We start from the raw sequence: 18,773 nt of genomic DNA on the forward strand, positions 1-18,773 counted from the left end.
AGTCGACTTAGGGAATAGCCACTGCTTATTTACTGGCTTTAGTAGCATGGGATCTATTTAACATTTGGGTTCTTGCCAGATACTTATAACCTGGATTGGCCACTATTGGAACAGGATACTGGGCTTAATGGATCCTCTGACTCAGTAAGGCAACTTTTTATGTTCTTATGCAGATTTTAAACACAAATTTAAAGTACACATACATAAAAATACATAATATGTTAACTACAGAGCTTGATGCCGTTTTCAAGTCTGTTGTACCTCATAAATACTTCTGGGGTTAACCTGGTATTCACCTTCCAACTTGGTCTGCTATGATACTGTAAATGGTAAATCTTTAGGAAACATTTACGCATCTAGTTAGTTTTTCTTTTCTTATGCCAATTACTTACTTTTAAAGATGGAGATGTGTGAAGATTTCATGATGCCAGATTTCCTCCTCTGGTGCAAAAACTGGTACTCCAGAGGACATGGTGATGTGGGGATAGATTTTTGAAAAGTTGAAGGCAGACTGGCAGTGGTAGACTCTGACATAACATGAGGAAGACAATTGTTTTCCAGAAGGGCAGTGAGTGTGTGGACAGAGTTGGTGGAAGAATAACTGAATGCAAAGAAAACACAGTACTCCCAGAGGGGGATTGAGCTATCTCAGCAGTGGGGAAGCAAGGCTAAAGCCAGAGCAGCAGTATTATGGTATTGCAGTAGGCAGAAACAGGCAGCTGCCTGGTCTTTTAATGTACCATCAGATTTCTATCTTTTGAATATCTATTTCTATGTTAGAAAACTTACCCAGTAGCTTTCTCATATTAGTTGCTGCTTATAAAATGGTTTTATGTAAAATAAAATTAAACAAAACAATCTTCAAGGTACCCTGAATATTTTTGCAACCAATTTGTTATGTACAAAGAAGCCAATGAAAGGTTATAAGCTGCTTAAAAGTAATCATCTTATAGATGATGCTGTCAGACTCCCTTTTTGCAGGAACATTGCTGTAAATAGCTGCTGCAGGAAGCTTCCAGGTGCATATGTTGCAATTTACACTAATTTGTGTAAATTGGAACTCATCTTATCCAGACTCAGTTTATTAAGAATACAATTATTGGTGCCAGCAAGATTTCGCCTCATGTTTTCTTTCCTCCTTTTTAGGGAATGTTAATATTCGGCCTGTATTTGGGTGGGGGATAGGGGTAAATCATGAGCTCTGAATTTGTCCTTCATGTATAGGTGTTGTAAATGGAAATAATATTTACAAAAGCATTTGCTGAGATCATGAGACATCCTCCATGAAGAAGTCTAGATCAGGAGTTTCCACCCTTTATTTTGGCAGTGCAGACCCCTTATTGTCCTCCAAAAAGTCTGGGGATCCTCAGTTCATTTACATCACTCTATCCTGTCCCACAAGCTTGTTCTTACTGAGCTTGCTCACAGCTCCAAGCCCATTCTCTCTCTCTCTTTCTCCCCATCTGTCCCCACTAGTCTGTCTCTCTCTTCCAGCCTGACCCACCTGTCTCTCTCTTTTTCCCTCACCAGTTTTTATTTCCCCTCCCACCCACCACCACTATTCTGCCTGTCTCTCTCTCTCACTCTCTCCATCCCCGCCCCACCTCACACATTGCTGCTGCACTGTTGATTCGGCCAGTGCAGCTGTTCGTGGCCTGCTGCTAATCTCACCATAGTACCTAGCCTGCTGATAGTCTTGCTGGCATTGCTGTCCCAGCCTACTGGTAATTCCATCACTATGGTTTGTGTCTGACCCGCACTGGCCACTACTAATTCCACCACTTCTGCCCCCGACTTCCACGGAATACCGTTCACAGGCAGCACTGGATGTGGTTCTTTATGTTGTTTCTTTTTTTCAAAGTCTCTCTTTTTCATGGTTCTTCAGTTGATCTCTTCTGATCTGAATATTATGTACACCCCCTTGGTTTTTGGTAGGTTGATTTTTATTTTTGTCAGACATCTGACCCTCAGTGCTTTTTCGGTGAGGTTGTACTACAAAGAATTATCACAGTAGACCACAGAGGAAGCAGTTTTTTCATCTGTCTGCTCGCTCCTATCAGTTTGCTGCAAATCCCAGTATTATTGGGCACGTTGTAGGAGGTTGTCCTAAGATGCCTCAAGGCTATGTTTATTTTCAGGATATTGTAAACCAAGTTGATGGCAGAACTATGATGAGGACACAGGATTTTGAAAAGAATAGAATTGCTGCTTGTAAACTCTTTGTCCTCATTTCTGCTTCTCGGTCAACAAGCGGGCATAAATTAGCCATAATGTGGAGTGATGATATCCAGTGGTATCGACAGTGAGCCTGCTCTTAGAAACATATAGAAACATAGAATATAACGGTCTGTTCAGTCTGCCCAGCAAGCCTATGGTAGCATCTGCCGTGCCATACAGGTCACTCCCATCCTTAGTTTCCCCAAACCGTCACTCAGGGCCCTCGTTGGTTACTGTCTGAGTCCATTACCTCTTGCCGTTGAAGCAGAGAGCAATATTGGGGTTGCATCAGAGGTATCGGGCTTATTGGTCAAGGGTAGTTAACAGCTGCATCAACAAGTTACTTGTTTTCTCAGATCGTAAAATTCATGTCCTTGTTGGTTGCTATCTGAATCTAATTCCCCTTTTCCTCTTTTTCCTCCTGCTATTAAATGTCGTAATGCCTCTGTATCGCTCCATGGCGAGACCGCACCTTGAATACTGTGTACAATTCTGGTCGCCGCATCTCAAAAAAGATATAGTTGCGATGGAGAAGGTACAGAGAAGGGCAACCAAAATGATAAAGGGAATGGAACAGCTCCCCTATGAGGAAAGGCTGAAGAGGTTAGGGCTCTTTAGCTTGGAGAAGAGATGGCTGAGGGGGGATATGATAGAGGTGTTTAAAATGTAAAACTAGTCGGAGAGGGTTCTTTTTCACTCAATGCACAATTAAACTCTGGAATTTGTTGCCAAAAGTTGTGGTTAGTGCAGTTAATGTAGTTGTGCTTAAAAAAGGATTGGATAAGTTCTTGGAGGAGAAGTCCATTACCTGCTATTAATTAAGTTGACTTTGAAAATAGACACTTCTATTACTAACCACAGTAACATGGGATAGACCTTAGTTTTTGGGAACTTGCCAGATTCTTATGGCCTGGATTGGCCATTGTTGGAGACAGGATGCTGGGCTTGGTCTGACCCAGTATGGCATGTTCTTAAGGTGTTATCAGGCTCTTGGCACAGTAAATCGAGAAAGGCGTTTTTCCTTTCTCATTCCCACGAGCATGGGAAAGCTCATTTCCTCCTCCCTCCAAACCCCCCATGGCATCAGTTCCCAGATCCGTCTCTGATTAGGAGTTCTGCGTGGTGTGGAAGCCTGCGGCGCTGGGTGAGGTGCTGAGAAGTGCATCTAAATATAGTGAAGCAACCCCCCCCCCCCCCTTTGGGGCCATTTTTCTCTGAGCCAAACAAAAAAAGAAGCATCAACACAGGGCTCCATTGAAGCAGGCCCCTCCTCGATGCCAAGGTGAGAGATGGCCTCATCTGTTCAGGTCCAATCAAACTTTATGGTGCAGAAGATTCCAAGGGTGCTGCGTCATATATTTACCCGGACCCAAGGCTGACCAGGATGCAATCTGTATCATTTGCATAGATCTCGCATTCTAGCTTGCAGTCAATACACTTGGCACGGCATATAAAGGTGCTATTGATTTTGTTGGAGCAGAGCGCTTCAGTGCATATGCCCAAGAGTTGTGCTATGGCGTGGAAGAAGTTTCTGCTGGGGCTGCCCATGGATCAGGGTGCCGGAGACATAATTGCTATGGAGCACCTCTGAGCTGACAGCTGCCATGAGGTCAATTGTGTCCTCTGCTTTACCAGCAGCCATTGGGGCCTGAATTTCAAGAGCATTGACATGTTTAAAACTCTGTTTTACACATTTAAGTGCCTTTACCCATGTAAGTTGGGTTTTGAAAATTGCTACAATATAATACATTGATTTTTTACCAGCGTTAATTGTGCTTAATACGAGTAAATGATTTTTGAAAATTGCTGTGATAGTATTTTACATTTACATGTGTAACTCCTTTGAAAATTTACCTTTTTAATGCAGGTAAACCGACCCGGGTTTCTGAAGAGGATATCTCTCCTCCATCTCTGGCACAGAGCAGTGCGTACCTCTCTCAAGATTATCCAGCATTGGGTGTAAGTCCTCACCATTAGGTGCTGGAGCCTCCTCCTCCAGGGGAGTCCCTTCACAAATTGGAAGGGGAAGAAGTGAAATTGGTTCATTCTTAGTTCCTACTGGACTTTTCCCTCTCAGACCAGTAGAGATTTCGTCCTTCATCACCCTCATTGTTTGGGTTCATGGCTCAGTGTTCCCCTGCAGACAGGAGAGGAGGAAGATGTTCACAGAAATTCCTTCAGAACTCCCTGCTGGTCTTGCCTCAGTCTACCTCTCCTCTGGAGAATCTCTGCTAGTCCAAGTTTTTGGATAAGCTGGCAAAGAATTTGGCCATCAGGGTCAAAAAGGAATAGGACATGAGAACAGATGTCTTCGGGCTTCTTTAGTTCTTTTAACTTCCAGCAGACTCCACAGTTATCCCAAACTTCTCATAGACCCACAGATGAGAATGTGGCTTCATGACTTCTACTAGCCTAGACACTGGACCTAAAGTACAGGGCTAGGCCTCCCCAGAGTTTGGAATGGTTCAAGTACCACACCAATCTGTGGTGGTGGAGTAGTGTTGAAATGTGCCAAGTGCACTCGTGGTCACTTCCAACATGCCTCCTGGAAAGAATCCAAAAGTGTTGGATGTGTTTGGGGACGGGGGACACTATTCCAAATATCCATGCTGAGACCCTGGATTGCGGTTCACTAGCTCTACATGGTGCAGTATTTGCATGGGCAGGGCATCCCAATGCCTACGTCCAGGCACCCTTCCTTCTGGGAAACCAGAATATGTTGGTGGACTACTGAGCAGTGTTACAAACACACAAGTGGTCCTTGGATCAAGGAATCATGGATGACTTGCTCGGTCTCAGGGGTAGTCCAAAGATCGACCTGTTTGCCTCAAAAGGCAACAAAAAGAAGTTCTGCTGCAAGCACTTACATATTATCTAAACTGGAGAGTCAGTCTACATGTCTGCTGATTGCTCTAAACACCAGGACTTCCAGAAGTTCCTTCCAAACAAGGTGAGGATAATCTTCTTAGCACTAGCCTGGCCACAGCAAGTGTGGTATCCATATATCATCTATCTGTCAATTTGATCAGACAGGTTCTGCTATCTGAACCTGTTAGTGCTGGCCCTTCCTGGTGTGAATGTTGAACACACAGTATTTTTCTCATTACTCTTCCTCAAAGCAGTGGAGGATGTTTTGATTTCTTCCAGGAAACCAGAAATCCTACATTTTCATATGGAAGAGGTTCTTGACTAGGACCAACCAGTTGTATCTCTTCTACAGTATCTGTTTTGCCGTCTTCAGGCCTTAACACCCCTTCAATCATCTCTATGCTGTTGTGTTGTATCACCAGCAGGTGGAAAGGGCTCCAATCTTTCTCCACCCTTTGGTATCAAAGTTCATAAAAAGACTTGATATTCCAAACCTCCAGTCAGTAAACCTCCAGTACCTTGGGACCTCAGTGTAGTCCTAGCTGAACTCGTGAAACCTCCTTTTGAACCTCTTGTGTCATTGGACCTGGAAAATGTTTCTCATGGCCATCACTTTGGCACAGAGAATAAATGAACTACAGGCTCTGGTATAATATTCACCATACCTTCACTGTTTTCATAATAGAGTGGTTCTACAAACTTGCCCCATGTTCCTTCCAAAATTGTAGAATCTTTTGCCAGCGGTCATGGTCAAAACAACTAGCATAGAATTTTAAGAGAGGCTTAGGAAAAGTCCATAAAAGGATATTAGCCAGGTAGACTAAAGAAAGTTTGTTATCCCTGGGAGCAAGTAACAAGAAATAGATCTAGTTTTTAGGATCTGCTGGGGTTTTGCAACCCAAACTGGCCATTATCTGAGACAGTATGCTGGGCTCGATAGAACTTGGTCTGACCTACCATGGCATTTCTGATCATTCCACGTTAATCTTAACTATTGTGTTACCTTTATTCTTTCGAAGACCACATGTGCACAAACAACAGGCTCTTCACTTCTTAGACTGTATGAGAGTCCTGAGTATTACCTAAAGAGTACTCTACCTTACTATCAGTCTTCTTGGCTGTTCGTGTTATATAATCTTAACAGATTGGGAATGGCAGTACTAAACAAATTCTGTACAATTTGCTAGGGGGCTGTATAGTGTATTTTTATATGCTGAATGGTGAACAGATTATTAATTCTGATGAGGCTTATCAAGGAAGAACCAAGCTGTTTATTGAAGATATTTGTAAAGCTACTATTTGGTCATCTGTTCACACCTTCATATCCCACTACTGGCTAGACAGCATCTTTGGGGGCACCGTTCTGTGCAGCCTGTTCACCCACTAGTCTACTCTTCACTTGGTGTGGTTAGGTTGTTTTTAAGTAGTTGCTATCCTTACAGCTCTTATTTTGGGACTCCTCACATGTTTTGGCTACTTCATGCCTGCTTATTGATGGAAAAACCAAGATTGCTTACCAACAGTGTTTTCCATAGATAGCATGAATTAGCCATGGAATACTCGTCCACCTCCTGGAGAATCGACTACATAATTAGATTTAGCTCTGATATGGACTGAGGAGGCTCATGAGGCAATACCCACATGGGAACACTTGCACATGTTCAGTTGAGCTCTACTAGTTTGGAGAGATGATTTGATCAGTGCTGCTGGACGAGATCACCCATGTGTAATGGTTAATTCATCCTGCTATCTGTGGAAACTAAGGTAAGCAAACTTACTTTTTTCTTACAAAGTTAAATTTTCTTGAGCCGGAGCTACAAAAAGTTTGATGCTCATATATTTAAGTAAATCCTTGTAGAAAAACTACAACCCAGTTAAGTGTATTTGTGAGAGTTTGTGTTTCACAGCACTTATGCTCAAATTGTGATTTGTTCTGGAAACACTTTCAACTGCATTGTTTTAAATTAAGTTTTTGTTTTTTTTTTACTTGTTTTACTTACTTGTTTCAGTTCTGGTGTTTTACCTTTTATGCTTTAGATAGGGCAGCAGTAGACTTCTGTATGTGGAAGCCTGTGAAGCCATTTTGGATGCATGTATTTTAACAAGTCTCCCATCTAAGGGACAAATATTTCCTGTTTTGACTTTCTCTGTCTGTCTGCCAGGTACTTGGGACCTGGATTGGCCACCATCAGAGACAGGATGCTGGACTCGATGGATTTTGGTCTGACACAGCATGGTGCTGCTTATGTTTTTATGACTGGTCTGGTACTTCAGGGAAAAGTAGGGAATCTTGTTTTAACAATTCTGTGATATTCCCCTGCTTTTTTAAAAAAGATAAATGCACGAATTTCTTGTAAGGTGACTTCACATGATCAGATATTACAAATGAACATTGAGATTTGAATAAAGGCCATTCTGGGGAGAGGAGGGGAGGATTCGGTGAGAGGACTGAGAGGAATGGAAGTTAAACTTTGAGATGATATAGGAGATGTTCTTACAGAGTCCTTGTTGATGCCATTAGTATATTAGACGTGGCAGGATGTCGTGAAAAACGTAGAGCTTATGACTTCTAGAGGCCTCATAAGTGTGTTGCATTTCTGTTTTCTCAGTAACTTGTTTGGAGTTAGTGTACTTTTTATTTTACTCACATTGGTTTGTTTCCCAGGCATGCCATATGTCATTTATGTTCAATCCAAACAGTGTAGGAGATATAGAAAAAAAGAAAACACACAGCAGTTTCTGCTTAGAATATTCCTTTCTGAGAAGGGTTTGCTTTTTACAGGCTTTAATTTCTAATTAACGACACAATGACTGTCATTTTAAAATATGTGGCCTTTTTGAAAATTTTTAAAAGTAATGAAAGCTTACAAATGGTATCTTCTGGACGCAGTCTGTTTGTGGCATTTGAACTCTGTTTTTATTTCAGTATATATCCACTGCATGGATATATATTGAAATAGTACTAAAAAGCTAGGGTTACATAAACATAACTGTTTTCAAAATTGCAGATACAGGGCTCAATTCTGGAAAAATTCCTTTGTGTCCCAAAATGTGCCCACTGAGAGATGTTCACACTTTTTTGCTTTCACAGTTAAAATATTCTCCAGGGATGTGTTATACACACTTTAATATCAATATAGTATGTGGCTTACAAGCATAAATCAAAGAAAATTCTTTTTCACTCCGCGCATAGTTAAGCTGTGCAATTGCCAGAGGATGTGGTTATAGCAATTAGTGTAACTGGCTTTAAAAAAGTTTTGGATAAGTTCCTAGAGGATAAATCCATAAACTGCTATTATAGTTTATTAATAAGCAATAGTAGCTCGTGATCTATCTAATGTTTGGGTACTTGCCAGGTACTTGTCACTTGGATTGGCCACTGTTGGAAACAGGATACTGGGCTTGATGGACACTTGGTCTGACCCAGTGTGGAATAACTTACGACCACCCTAATGTAAATACCGCTATTCTATTTTATCCCTTCTAGGATGTTAATCTCACCTATTGATGGGTGCTTTCTCATACCATCGAGGAAGGGCATGAAGTCAAAAAGTGGTACCCATACTGCCAGAAAATTGAAGGGGGGGTGGGGGAGGAGTTCTAAGCTTTTACCAAAAGCACAAGTTGGAGGAGGGAAGGTTGCAGCCAATCTGCATCCTTCTCCCAGCTGCCTTGGTGGTCGACTCTGGAAGTCACCATAACCCAACTCAGGCCTGAGCTGCTCCCACCCCAGGTTTATCAAGCAGCTGACCAGGTACTGGAGAGGCTGCAGGCCCCTCTTTATTTCCTGTTGCTCCCCTACATTTCCTTTTCCTGATGCTAATCCTTCCCAGTCTTATTCCCTGCTGCAAACCACTAATAACCTCAAGCTCACTCCCTATTCCCTACATTCAATGCTCACCTGCCATTGTCTCATCTGCACTGTCCACTGCTCTTGAACATTAAAGATTTGTTCATCTTATCCAGCTACCTCCACTCTCCTGGCAGCACCTCATATCCTGGACACCTTTACCTCTTTTCTACATATTCTCTTACTCCTCCAATCTTATCGCTAGTCCCCTTCTCCCGCCCTCTTCTCTCCCTTTCTCGTGCTTCCTGTAGAATCCCACTCTGTTTCCAATGTCACCCCCCACCCCGGTGTGCCTGTCCTGCACGGGTAGGGCCATAAAAGTTTTTTTTGTAAGTTCTTTGGGGCAGGAAACCCTTCCCCAATGTGTGAATCTTTTTGGCTGAGGGAAGAAAGGTGTCCTTTCGGGTGCCGGTGCAGGGGTGACTTAACTTCCTCTTGATTATCCCTGGGAGAGGGGTCACTTCTCTTTCTGTGTGCCCAAATAAATATGCTGGAGTCACTGTGTTAATGTCCAAAATTAAAGTCTTTACCGTTCAAACAACGGTGATGAATGGCACAATAACTCAAACTGCAGCACCACAGACTTGTTTTGTTTCCTCACAGTCTCTTCCTTCTATCTGTGCAGGACTCTCATAGTAGGACCAGAGAATCATCCACTTTCTTGGATTAGTTAAAGTGGAGGTCCCAGGTGGATAGGGTTTATTTAGACTGATCAAAAACCCCTTTCAGTCTGATAAAAATGTTAGAGTCTATGGCACAGAGAGCAAATCCTCCCTCTCTCTCTCTCCCCAGGGTAGTGAAATACCGGATGGGTGTCCACAGTGATCTTTGCTTTCCTTTGCTCATAGTTAGCAGATCACTTGGATCTCCACTTGGTTCTTACACAGTCTCTTTATTTCTTCTCTCTGGATCCCTGATGGGAGAAATCCCCTTGAGGCAAACTGCTTCAAACAGGAAGGAAGGGCAGCCAAAACTTCCTCCTGGATCTTGAACTCTGTCTTTTATCCCCAACTGAATTGAACACTGCAGTTCCTCCTCACAATGGGGTCACCACCACTTCAGGGGCAAGCCTTCCATATCCACTGGCATCACAGACACAAAGGGTTCCCTAATCCCTGAGTCCAAGAAAGGCCCGGGGGTCCAGTGAGGCCCTTATCACTTAAAACCTTAAAACCCGAAAAATAGACCGAGGGGAAAAATCCTAACCAGCCTGGAAAAGGAATCCCTCCCGACCCTGGTCAGGACCACCAAGCAGGGCTTGCCTGGCTCCTCTGACTGGGCCTGAAAAAACAACTCAAGAAAAACTCTCTGCCTCCTAACTCTCAGCAAACCTAAGGACTCTGCGTCAGTTGCTTTTATCCCATACACCTCGCACAGTATGTCACGGTAATGGCATTGGACTGCTGCTCTCCCCCCTCCTGTAGCTTTTACTTCAGTCCCACTACAGACTAATACAACCTGCTCCTCACAGGTCTCCCAGTGAGCCATCTCTTTCCGCTATAAGATATTCAAAATTCAGCCGCACAACTTCTTTCACCCAAGTTGCTACACCCATATATTCCCTCTTCTCAAGTCACTACATTGGCTCCCTATCAGTTCAAGCTTCTCCTGATCACCTACAAGAGCCCTTCACTCTGCAGCTCCTTAATACCTCACCTCTTATTTCTCTCTACACCCCTCCTTGTGCACTCTGCTCATCAGGCAAATCACTCCAATCTGTGCCCTGCTCTACCACCAATTCCTAACTCCATGCTTTCCCCCTGGCTGCACCATGTGCTTGGTATAGACTTCCTGAGCTGGTGCATCATGCTCCCTCTCTGGCCTTATTTAAATCTCATCTTAAAAAAAACCCCACTTTTCTGAGGCTGCTTGTAAATCTTCACCCCTGATTGTTCAACTTACAGCCTCATTAATTTTTAACCATTGTTTTAATAAATGAAATTCCCCAAGTCTCTTATGCCCTGTTTGTTTGTCTTGATTAGATTGTAAGCTCTACTGAGTGGAGACGGTCTCTTGTATGCTTTTTGTATAGCGCTGCATACGTCAGATAGTGCTATAGAAGTGTTAAGTAGTAGAGGCATGCTGAATTTCAAGCACTTCTCATTCCCTTTTGCATGCGTGTGTGCACACAGCTCTTTTACATGGAATGATACCTTCAAGTTGATGCACGCTCTAAAACTGGACTGAATGTGCACCTGGTCAGTGTAATATTTTTGTGCAGGGAGAATGCTGATTCTTAGTTATAGAGGTGCCTACTGATGACAACAGTAGCAACCAATTTGCTCTTGTGAAACAGCTTCAAAGTGAGAAATAAATTCAGAGCCATTCAGTGTGTCCTGGGAGGGGGACCTGAATTTCCTTATTTAACAGAATAGTCCTAGGAAACCGAAAAGTAAAAATAAATAAATAAAAAAAATAGCAGGCCAGCCTCGTGACTCGGTCATCGGGCTGCCTGCTGCCATGCAGGAGACCCATATTCATTTCCCAAATCTAGTGCCTTCTGAGGCAAAATATGCTGGGGAGGAGGTAGTCATAGCCCCCAGGACAGGGAGCCCAGCTGTCCTTTTAAAAGCAGCATCTATAGGCTGACTTAATACACCCGTATAAAATAGTGTACATGGGAGATGCTCCTGTAAATCCCTGGGTGACTCTGTCCCAAACGGTTTTTTCACTAACCATATGAAAATGGAGCAGCTTACAGGAGTTTTATGAAGTTGGATGTTAAAAAAAAAAAAAAAAAAAAAGCTTTTAATTAATGACTTATTCTCCTTGAGCCTTGTCTTCCAGTGTAGTAATGCCTGACAATGCTAGAATATTTTTAGTGCCAAATATTGTAAGTGCTTTTTACCACCAACATCTAATTATTCTTCCTAAACTGGGGGCTTCATTTTCGTTTCATTGGTTGACTGCCAACTGAACTCTTAACTTAAGTCTCCAGGACAATGCAGAGTCTTTTTAATCATCTCACTATATTCCACTTGTAGCATCCAAAGTGGTCCTTGTTCTGCCTCTCCAACTAACCATCAAAACTGTTAGTTGATGCTCTTTTTTGCAAACAACTTTTTAATTGAATGAGCTAAGAAAAATATTGAACTATGAGCTCCTGCATGGTAGCAAGCATCTCTATGCACTATTCCAGGCAGCCAGCCTAGACAAGAAATATTTTCAGTTAGTGCATACTCGCCATAATACTTTCTCTCACACAACTGAGTAATCTTAATGCATCCTCTTATAGGATCTTTGAATACAAAATGCTAATCTGTATTATCCTATCATGGTTGTTATTTTTAAAAATCGCAACATAATGATGCAGTCTTTCTTCCCTCTCCCCTTTCGTATTTGCAGAAACAATCATGGGATGCATTAAAAGTAAAGAAGATAAGGGGCCTTCGATGAAATATAGGACTGATAACACTCCAGAACCTGCTACTGCTCATGTTGGCCATTATGGATCAGATCCCGCTCAAGCAACACAGTCACCTGCAATAAAGGGACCATCCACTAATTTCAACAGTCATTCCATGACACCATTTGGAGGCTCATCAGGGATGACACCTTTTGGTGGAGCATCTTTCGCCGCTGGGCAGAGTCCTTATCCTGGCAGTCTAACAGGTAAGCATTTTTCTCTTTTCTTGTTAAGTGTGAGTGAAATGTCCCAGAGGAAGACCAAAAAAAAAAAAAGACATGGGTCAATACTGTTCAATGGGATATCAAGGCCCGAAGCGCTAGCAAGAGAACTGTGCTTGACCAGATGTGTGTGGGAAACATGCAAAGAAGATGATGAAATAAAGTTCACTGGGCCTGAAATTTTAATTTTGATGCTGTAAACTCTGATTTTCATGTATAGAGCCCTTTCCCAATAAAAATTTCAGGTTTTTAATAGAATACATTGTACTTGTGTGCATATACATCTCAGTGGGCCAAGCTGATTAATCCATCTATGATATACAGGGAAGAATCATATGCAGCCTGAGTGTTTGATGTGCATCAGACTATAGGTTGACAAACATATCTAGGGTGTATACCATCCAGCACCAGTGATTTGTTACTCTCTTTAGTTTGTCAGTTTGCTCTATTACATCTTTCCAGTTCCCCGTGGTTTGATTTGGTTCCTCTGAATCATCACCCTTGAAGAAGTTTTCCAGCATAGGTATCTTCCTAACACCTTCCTTAGTAAAGACTGAAGCAAAAAACTAATTGAATTTTTCTGCTGTGGCTTTGTTTTCCCTGAGCACCCATTTTACCTCTTGGTCATCTAGGACAGTGGATCTCAACCTTTTTTTTGGCCGGGACACACCTGACAGATGGGTCTCACATGCATGACACACTTAACATGTGACCATCACGGGGCTAAATGTAAACATACACTCTACATCTATAGGAATCCCCTCAACCCTCAGCAATGAGCGCAGAGCAGATCTAGGGCATTACCCTGTACAACTCGTCATACAAAATGGATATTCTGGTTCTGATGATATCCCAGTAAAAGCAAAACAAACTCCCTTTAATACCAGGCACAATAGCCTTCCTTATGAAACGACAGTAATTTACCACTAATGCATATCCTATTGAGAAAACACAACAAATAAGATTGATACAAATGCCTTCATGCTAGTAAAATACCTGACCTCTGTCACACACCCAGAATTGACCTTCACCAAGTACAGAAAAACTACAAATTATAAATATGGAGACAGAAACTGGAATGGAAAACCAAAAAAGCCACTCTGCATGAAGTGCGAACCTTGAGAAATGGAAAGAGAAATATAGCACCTAACAGACTCTCAGGATTTGCAATAATGCATACAAACTAACCCGCACATAGTTACACCTGCATTATGGAACACACTCAACCAGTAACAATCCTATCTAAGAAATACAACTATTAAACCAGACCCTAAACACTAATACATTTCCTATTGGGAAAACAGAATAAGCCAAACTGCTATAGAGCCCCACACAGAAATAATTGTAAAGCTATACTAAAAATGTTACAAAACAGCTGCTGAACAGAATAATATCCAACAATTAAAAACTCATAAAAATTATTAAAACATGTCCAAATATCAATAAAATATTTCAAAACATTGCATAATACCCAATAATTAAAATGGCAGTTAATCAAGAAAAATAAATTTAAAAAGCCACCTTTACTTACCTTCTTCAGCAACTCTCCTACTCCTTTCCGTTCCAGGCCAATAGCACTCACCAGGAGCAGCAAGGGCTGCTGAAGCTCTGTCCTCGGTCCATTTCCTTAACGCCCACAACCAGACAAACAGACACACACACACTAGACCCTACGACCAGTCTCGATCTCTTTCACACCAGTCATCTTCCTTACCGGTCTCTCTCTCAATAACACTCATGCTCTCTTATATACAAGCTCTCAGTCACACACAAATGCTCTTGCACCCATGCACACCAGCTCTCACCCAGGCTTCCATTCACACCCACAGACACACAAGCTCTCATCAAAAACAACTTCTTCCTTCACTGCAGGGATGGGCTCCAGTTCCACCGTGGCTTTACTCCGGTGGGCCTTCTTTTTTCGCCACCACAGGGATGGGCTCCCATGGTGGCTTCGGTCAGGGTCTGGTTTCCTCTTCGCTGCTGCGCGGGGGCAGGCAGAATGAAGGAGGCTTCCTGTCGGGCAGTGGGGGGTAGGGATAAAGGAGGCTTCCAATTGGCCCGCAAGGGCTGGAAAAAGGCAAAAGGAAAGTTCAATGGGAGACGCGACACATTGGTTGAGAAGCGCTGATCTAGGGGTCCAACTGACTTCCTTACAGGCTTCTTGCTTTGAATACACATGAAAACGTTTTTATTTTGAGTTTTTGCCTCTGTAGCAAGCTTTTTGTTTTTCCCATTCTCTTTTGGCCTGCTTTGTTAATGCTTTACATCTAATTTGTTAGTACTTATGCCATTCCCTATTTTCTTCAGTTGGATCCATCTTCCAGTTTTTGTAAGATGTCCTTTTGGCTTTATTTAGTAGCTTTTTTTCACCTCACCACTTAACCATGCTGACAATCATTTGGTCGTCTCTTTAACTTTTATGCATTGAATACGTTTTATCTGGACTTCAAAGATGTTTTTACAGCATGCACTGCATCTTTTGGCATTTTCTAATTTCTTCATTTTATCAGTGTCTCCTTTTTTTAATCCTACTGCAGTCCTCCTTTTAATGATTATCTTAAATTTGGATGTTATGATCACTATTGCAAAAAGGCCTTGCCAGTGTTACCTCTCGCACTAGGTCTTGCGTTGCAATGAGAATTGGATCTAGGGTAGTCAATCTTCTCATCTGTTCCAGGACCAGCTGTTCCATGAAGCAGTCAATTGTGGCATTTAGGCTCCTTTACCTCCCTAGCATGTCCTGACGAGACATTTACCCAGTCAATATTGGTATAAATAAAATCTCCAAAGTGTGATTATTGCCACCCAAATCTGACAATGGATCACATTGCAAACAATTATAATGTTTGCCCCCCTCAAGGTGTACTAAGACTATAAAATGCACTAATGTTTAAGCTATCCAGTGGCTTACAGATTCAATCATCGTTTAATTTGCGCATACTTATCATATGCTAGAAATACATTTAAGGTTCTCTGTGATCCATCCCTGTGCTATACATAATGCTGATGGCAGTCATAACAAAATTTGGATCAAATCATTATTTCTTGTACTGAATTTGAGTGTATTACTAGATATAGATGAAGTCTTCAACTATATGGCATTCAGCAAATGGGATACATTGCATAAATGTTAACATGGGTGGAAAACTATTTGTAAAACTTGAACACTAGGCTACATTTTTAAGAACCAAGGGAGAAAATTATCTTTTCTTTGTCCTCTTCTGTTTGGGTTTTTTGGGGGGGAGAGAGGGAGGTTTGCATGGGATAGGGAGGGTTGCATTTTTGTGTAGATTTTTTTGCTTTCAGATTTCTTTTTTGCGTATTTGCTTGCTTTTATTTATTTTGCTTTGTCTAATATTTGATTTTGTTTTTTGTCTCCGACTTCTCTGTAAGCCTTTTTCTACTATGTGGGCAGCAAGCAGCCTTAGGCTGCAGTGCCAGCTTGAGTTGCATTTTGTCGGGGGACATAAATTAATGCAGGACACGACACTCAAGGATTAAAGTGAAACCCAACTTGGTGCCCTGCATTTTCACTCTAACATCAGCTGACTGGTGTCCTGGCAGAGGTGCGTGGGGCGCTGTCTTCTGAAATGTCGACACTTGTACCGCATGTGGGATTGTGAACCAATGCAGATTCTGCCTCCAGAGCAGCTGCTCCCCCTTTTCCTGAAGTCCGCCAGCTCAATGCAGCTGTGCCAAGAGTTTGTATTACAGAACCCCACGAGGCTCTGCCAGGGCACCACTTGGCTGGGAGGACGCCATGGAGCATGGGCAGTGTCCATGAGTGGTTTTCTCCAGGGTATAGGTTTGCAGAGATGGAATACTATTTCAGCCCTCCATCCTTCACTGATTTTGTCGTAACGTCTTTTTATTTAAGGTTAAATATTCTAGTTTGTTATTCATGTGTTTCATTTTTACCCGACAACCTGCAAATTCATCCTCCATGTTTGCTCCTTCTCTCCTTATACTGTCATCAGTTCACGTGAGCTTACAGGTCAGCATGAGATATAGAATAACATACAACATGTGTGGAAACTAATCTAAGTAGTCTGTTTCCCCCCAAGAATATCCATTCACTGTCTTCTGTGCTTAGGGCTTTTCTTTTCTCCCACCTCTAAACTCAGGCAGTATAGACAACAGATGATCAGTAGGAAGAATTTGCACTTTTATTTATGCAATTTTATGAATTGTAATTGACTTCACTTCTGTCTTCCATAAGGCAGCATTAATTTTTTTTTTTACTTTGTTCTTTTATTGCATCCTCACTTCTCTGTCGAAAAGCAGGGCTGAATTAGCCATGACAAGTGAGTGATGTCATCTGACAGTGCGAAACAGACAGAGCTTTTGCTCTATTGAGCATGTGTAGGAGTTCCCGTGCAGCCTCATGAGCTCCATGGACATGTACCCCTCCCTCTTTCTGAAAATGTGTTCATCTTACATGAAAAAAGTATGAAAAATATAATTATTTCATTGCCTTGCTGCCTCAGCACCCTCCCAAACAGCACTTCTAAGAGCTATATAAAAAAGGAAGGAGAAAATGTAGAGATCCAAGAAGCTCTCATCAGTGGTTTCAAAGACTGTACGTGTGGTAGAATGATGTCCATTACAGACGGACATGTCTGTTACTACTGCCTTAGACCAGACCATGACTAGGTAAACTATTACTGTGGCTGTATGTTTCCGTGGTCACAGAAGTCCAGGGAAAGGAAAATGGAAGAAATACATAAGCTCTGAGGAGCTCCAGTCACCTCTCAGAGCAGATCCTCTTCATGTTCCCCGGATGTAGCGTTGAGCAGGAACTCCTCCAAGAACTTCCCCCATCGGTGGAACAGGCCAAGTTCTCTGGGTCAACCAACCCAAAATATAAAAAAAAAACCATTCTGCAGAACTGGCAGCACATCTGGCGCCATCAATGTAGCTGGCGCACCAGTCCCAGTGATGCATAGGGCTTTGTCAAACCACAAAACATGAGCACCTTTGGCACACAAAACTGCAACGTGTAAGTCCTGGTCGCACCGAGCTCAGGAGCATGCAGCACATTGAGCTTTGACATCATTAACAATCCAAGTATTGGAACAGACTGCTCCATTGTCAACACACTGGGCCACGGTACTGCCAACTCAGTTGTTCTCTACTTTACCAGTAACTCCCATATGGATAGTTGGATTGTTTGGGGACAGTAGGTGATATAATACACTTTATCTCCATTGATTACCAGAACAATGTCACCATCTAGATTGTTGGAGCAAAGCCTTCATATAGAGATGCCAGATCCCATTTGTTCCACAGTCCCTTTAATTTTGAACTGGCTTCCAGTGCATTTCTTGCAAAATCTAGAGGAGGTGCAAGGGGATTCCATTCTGGTATCAGAAGAAGATATTCCACCTCCAAAGCTCAGCCAAAGAGCATGCTGTCCCTTGGATCAAGTGGCGGAACTGGTGAAAACTTTCTTCTGTAGCTTCTAAGGATAAGGGTACTCTCCAACCTCTCCTTTCCAAGATATCAGATTTACTCTTCTAAGAAAGAGTCTCTCAGCTTCCCCACTTAGTGAGGACAGTCCATTAGATCTCCCTACGAGTGATTCTAGTCGTAGATACTTGGCATCGGTATTCAGCCAGTCTGAAGAGGTTAACCAAGTTCCCTCATCAGTCACCAAATTCATCATTGTTGTCCTGGATCAGTATTCCCTCCTCCCTTGGATCTGAAGAGGGTTCAACAGGGGATACATCTGATCCCCTACACTTGTCTTTGCTTGAGGACCTCTCTTATTTCAGATCTCTTGACAAGCTGGGTACAGTGCTTGGAGTCAGTGATTGTAAGGTCAAAGATCCTCATGCTAAAGACTTCAAATCTAGAGAACTCATCTAAGGCAGCAGCCGTTTCAATCCATGGTAATCTGCAAAAGTTCAAGCAAGAATGTAGGAGAAATAGATTTCCTGTACCTCAGTAGCAAGGAAACTAGTCTTCAGAAGTCTCCGGGTTACAGAGTAGTAAAACTAGCAAATCAATCAGTAGTAACCAGAGTCTAATCTTCAGAGCAAGAAAACAAGAATATTTTCCAATATTCCACCTGGAAAGGATCCCAGGTTACTAGGCAATCTTGGTAAGAAAGTATTCCAGAGATCCATGCTCAGTGCACGTATTTCTGCTCGCCAATTATATATGGTTCAATACCTGGTTACATGCAAAAACTGAAGCCATTCCTTCC

At 42.3% G+C, this 18,773-nt stretch overlaps 1 protein-coding gene across 4 annotated transcripts in view; it reads left to right on the forward strand.

The window, feature by feature from the left end:
- Window positions 1-18,773, forward strand: part of YES1 (YES proto-oncogene 1, Src family tyrosine kinase) — a 201,345-nt gene that overhangs the window by 80,293 nt on the left and 102,279 nt on the right. For all 4 annotated transcript variants that reach the window (XM_029591089.1, XM_029591090.1, XM_029591092.1 and 1 more), the window contains one exon: window positions 12,281-12,547. In XM_029591089.1, coding sequence (XP_029446949.1) covers window positions 12,281-12,547 — 267 coding nt within the window. The remainder of the gene's footprint in view (window positions 1-12,280; window positions 12,548-18,773) is intronic.

The sequence above is a fragment of the Rhinatrema bivittatum genome, chromosome 2 (assembly GCF_901001135.1).
Source record: "Rhinatrema bivittatum chromosome 2, aRhiBiv1.1, whole genome shotgun sequence".
In the NCBI taxonomy this organism is placed as follows: Eukaryota; Metazoa; Chordata; class Amphibia; order Gymnophiona; family Rhinatrematidae; genus Rhinatrema; species Rhinatrema bivittatum.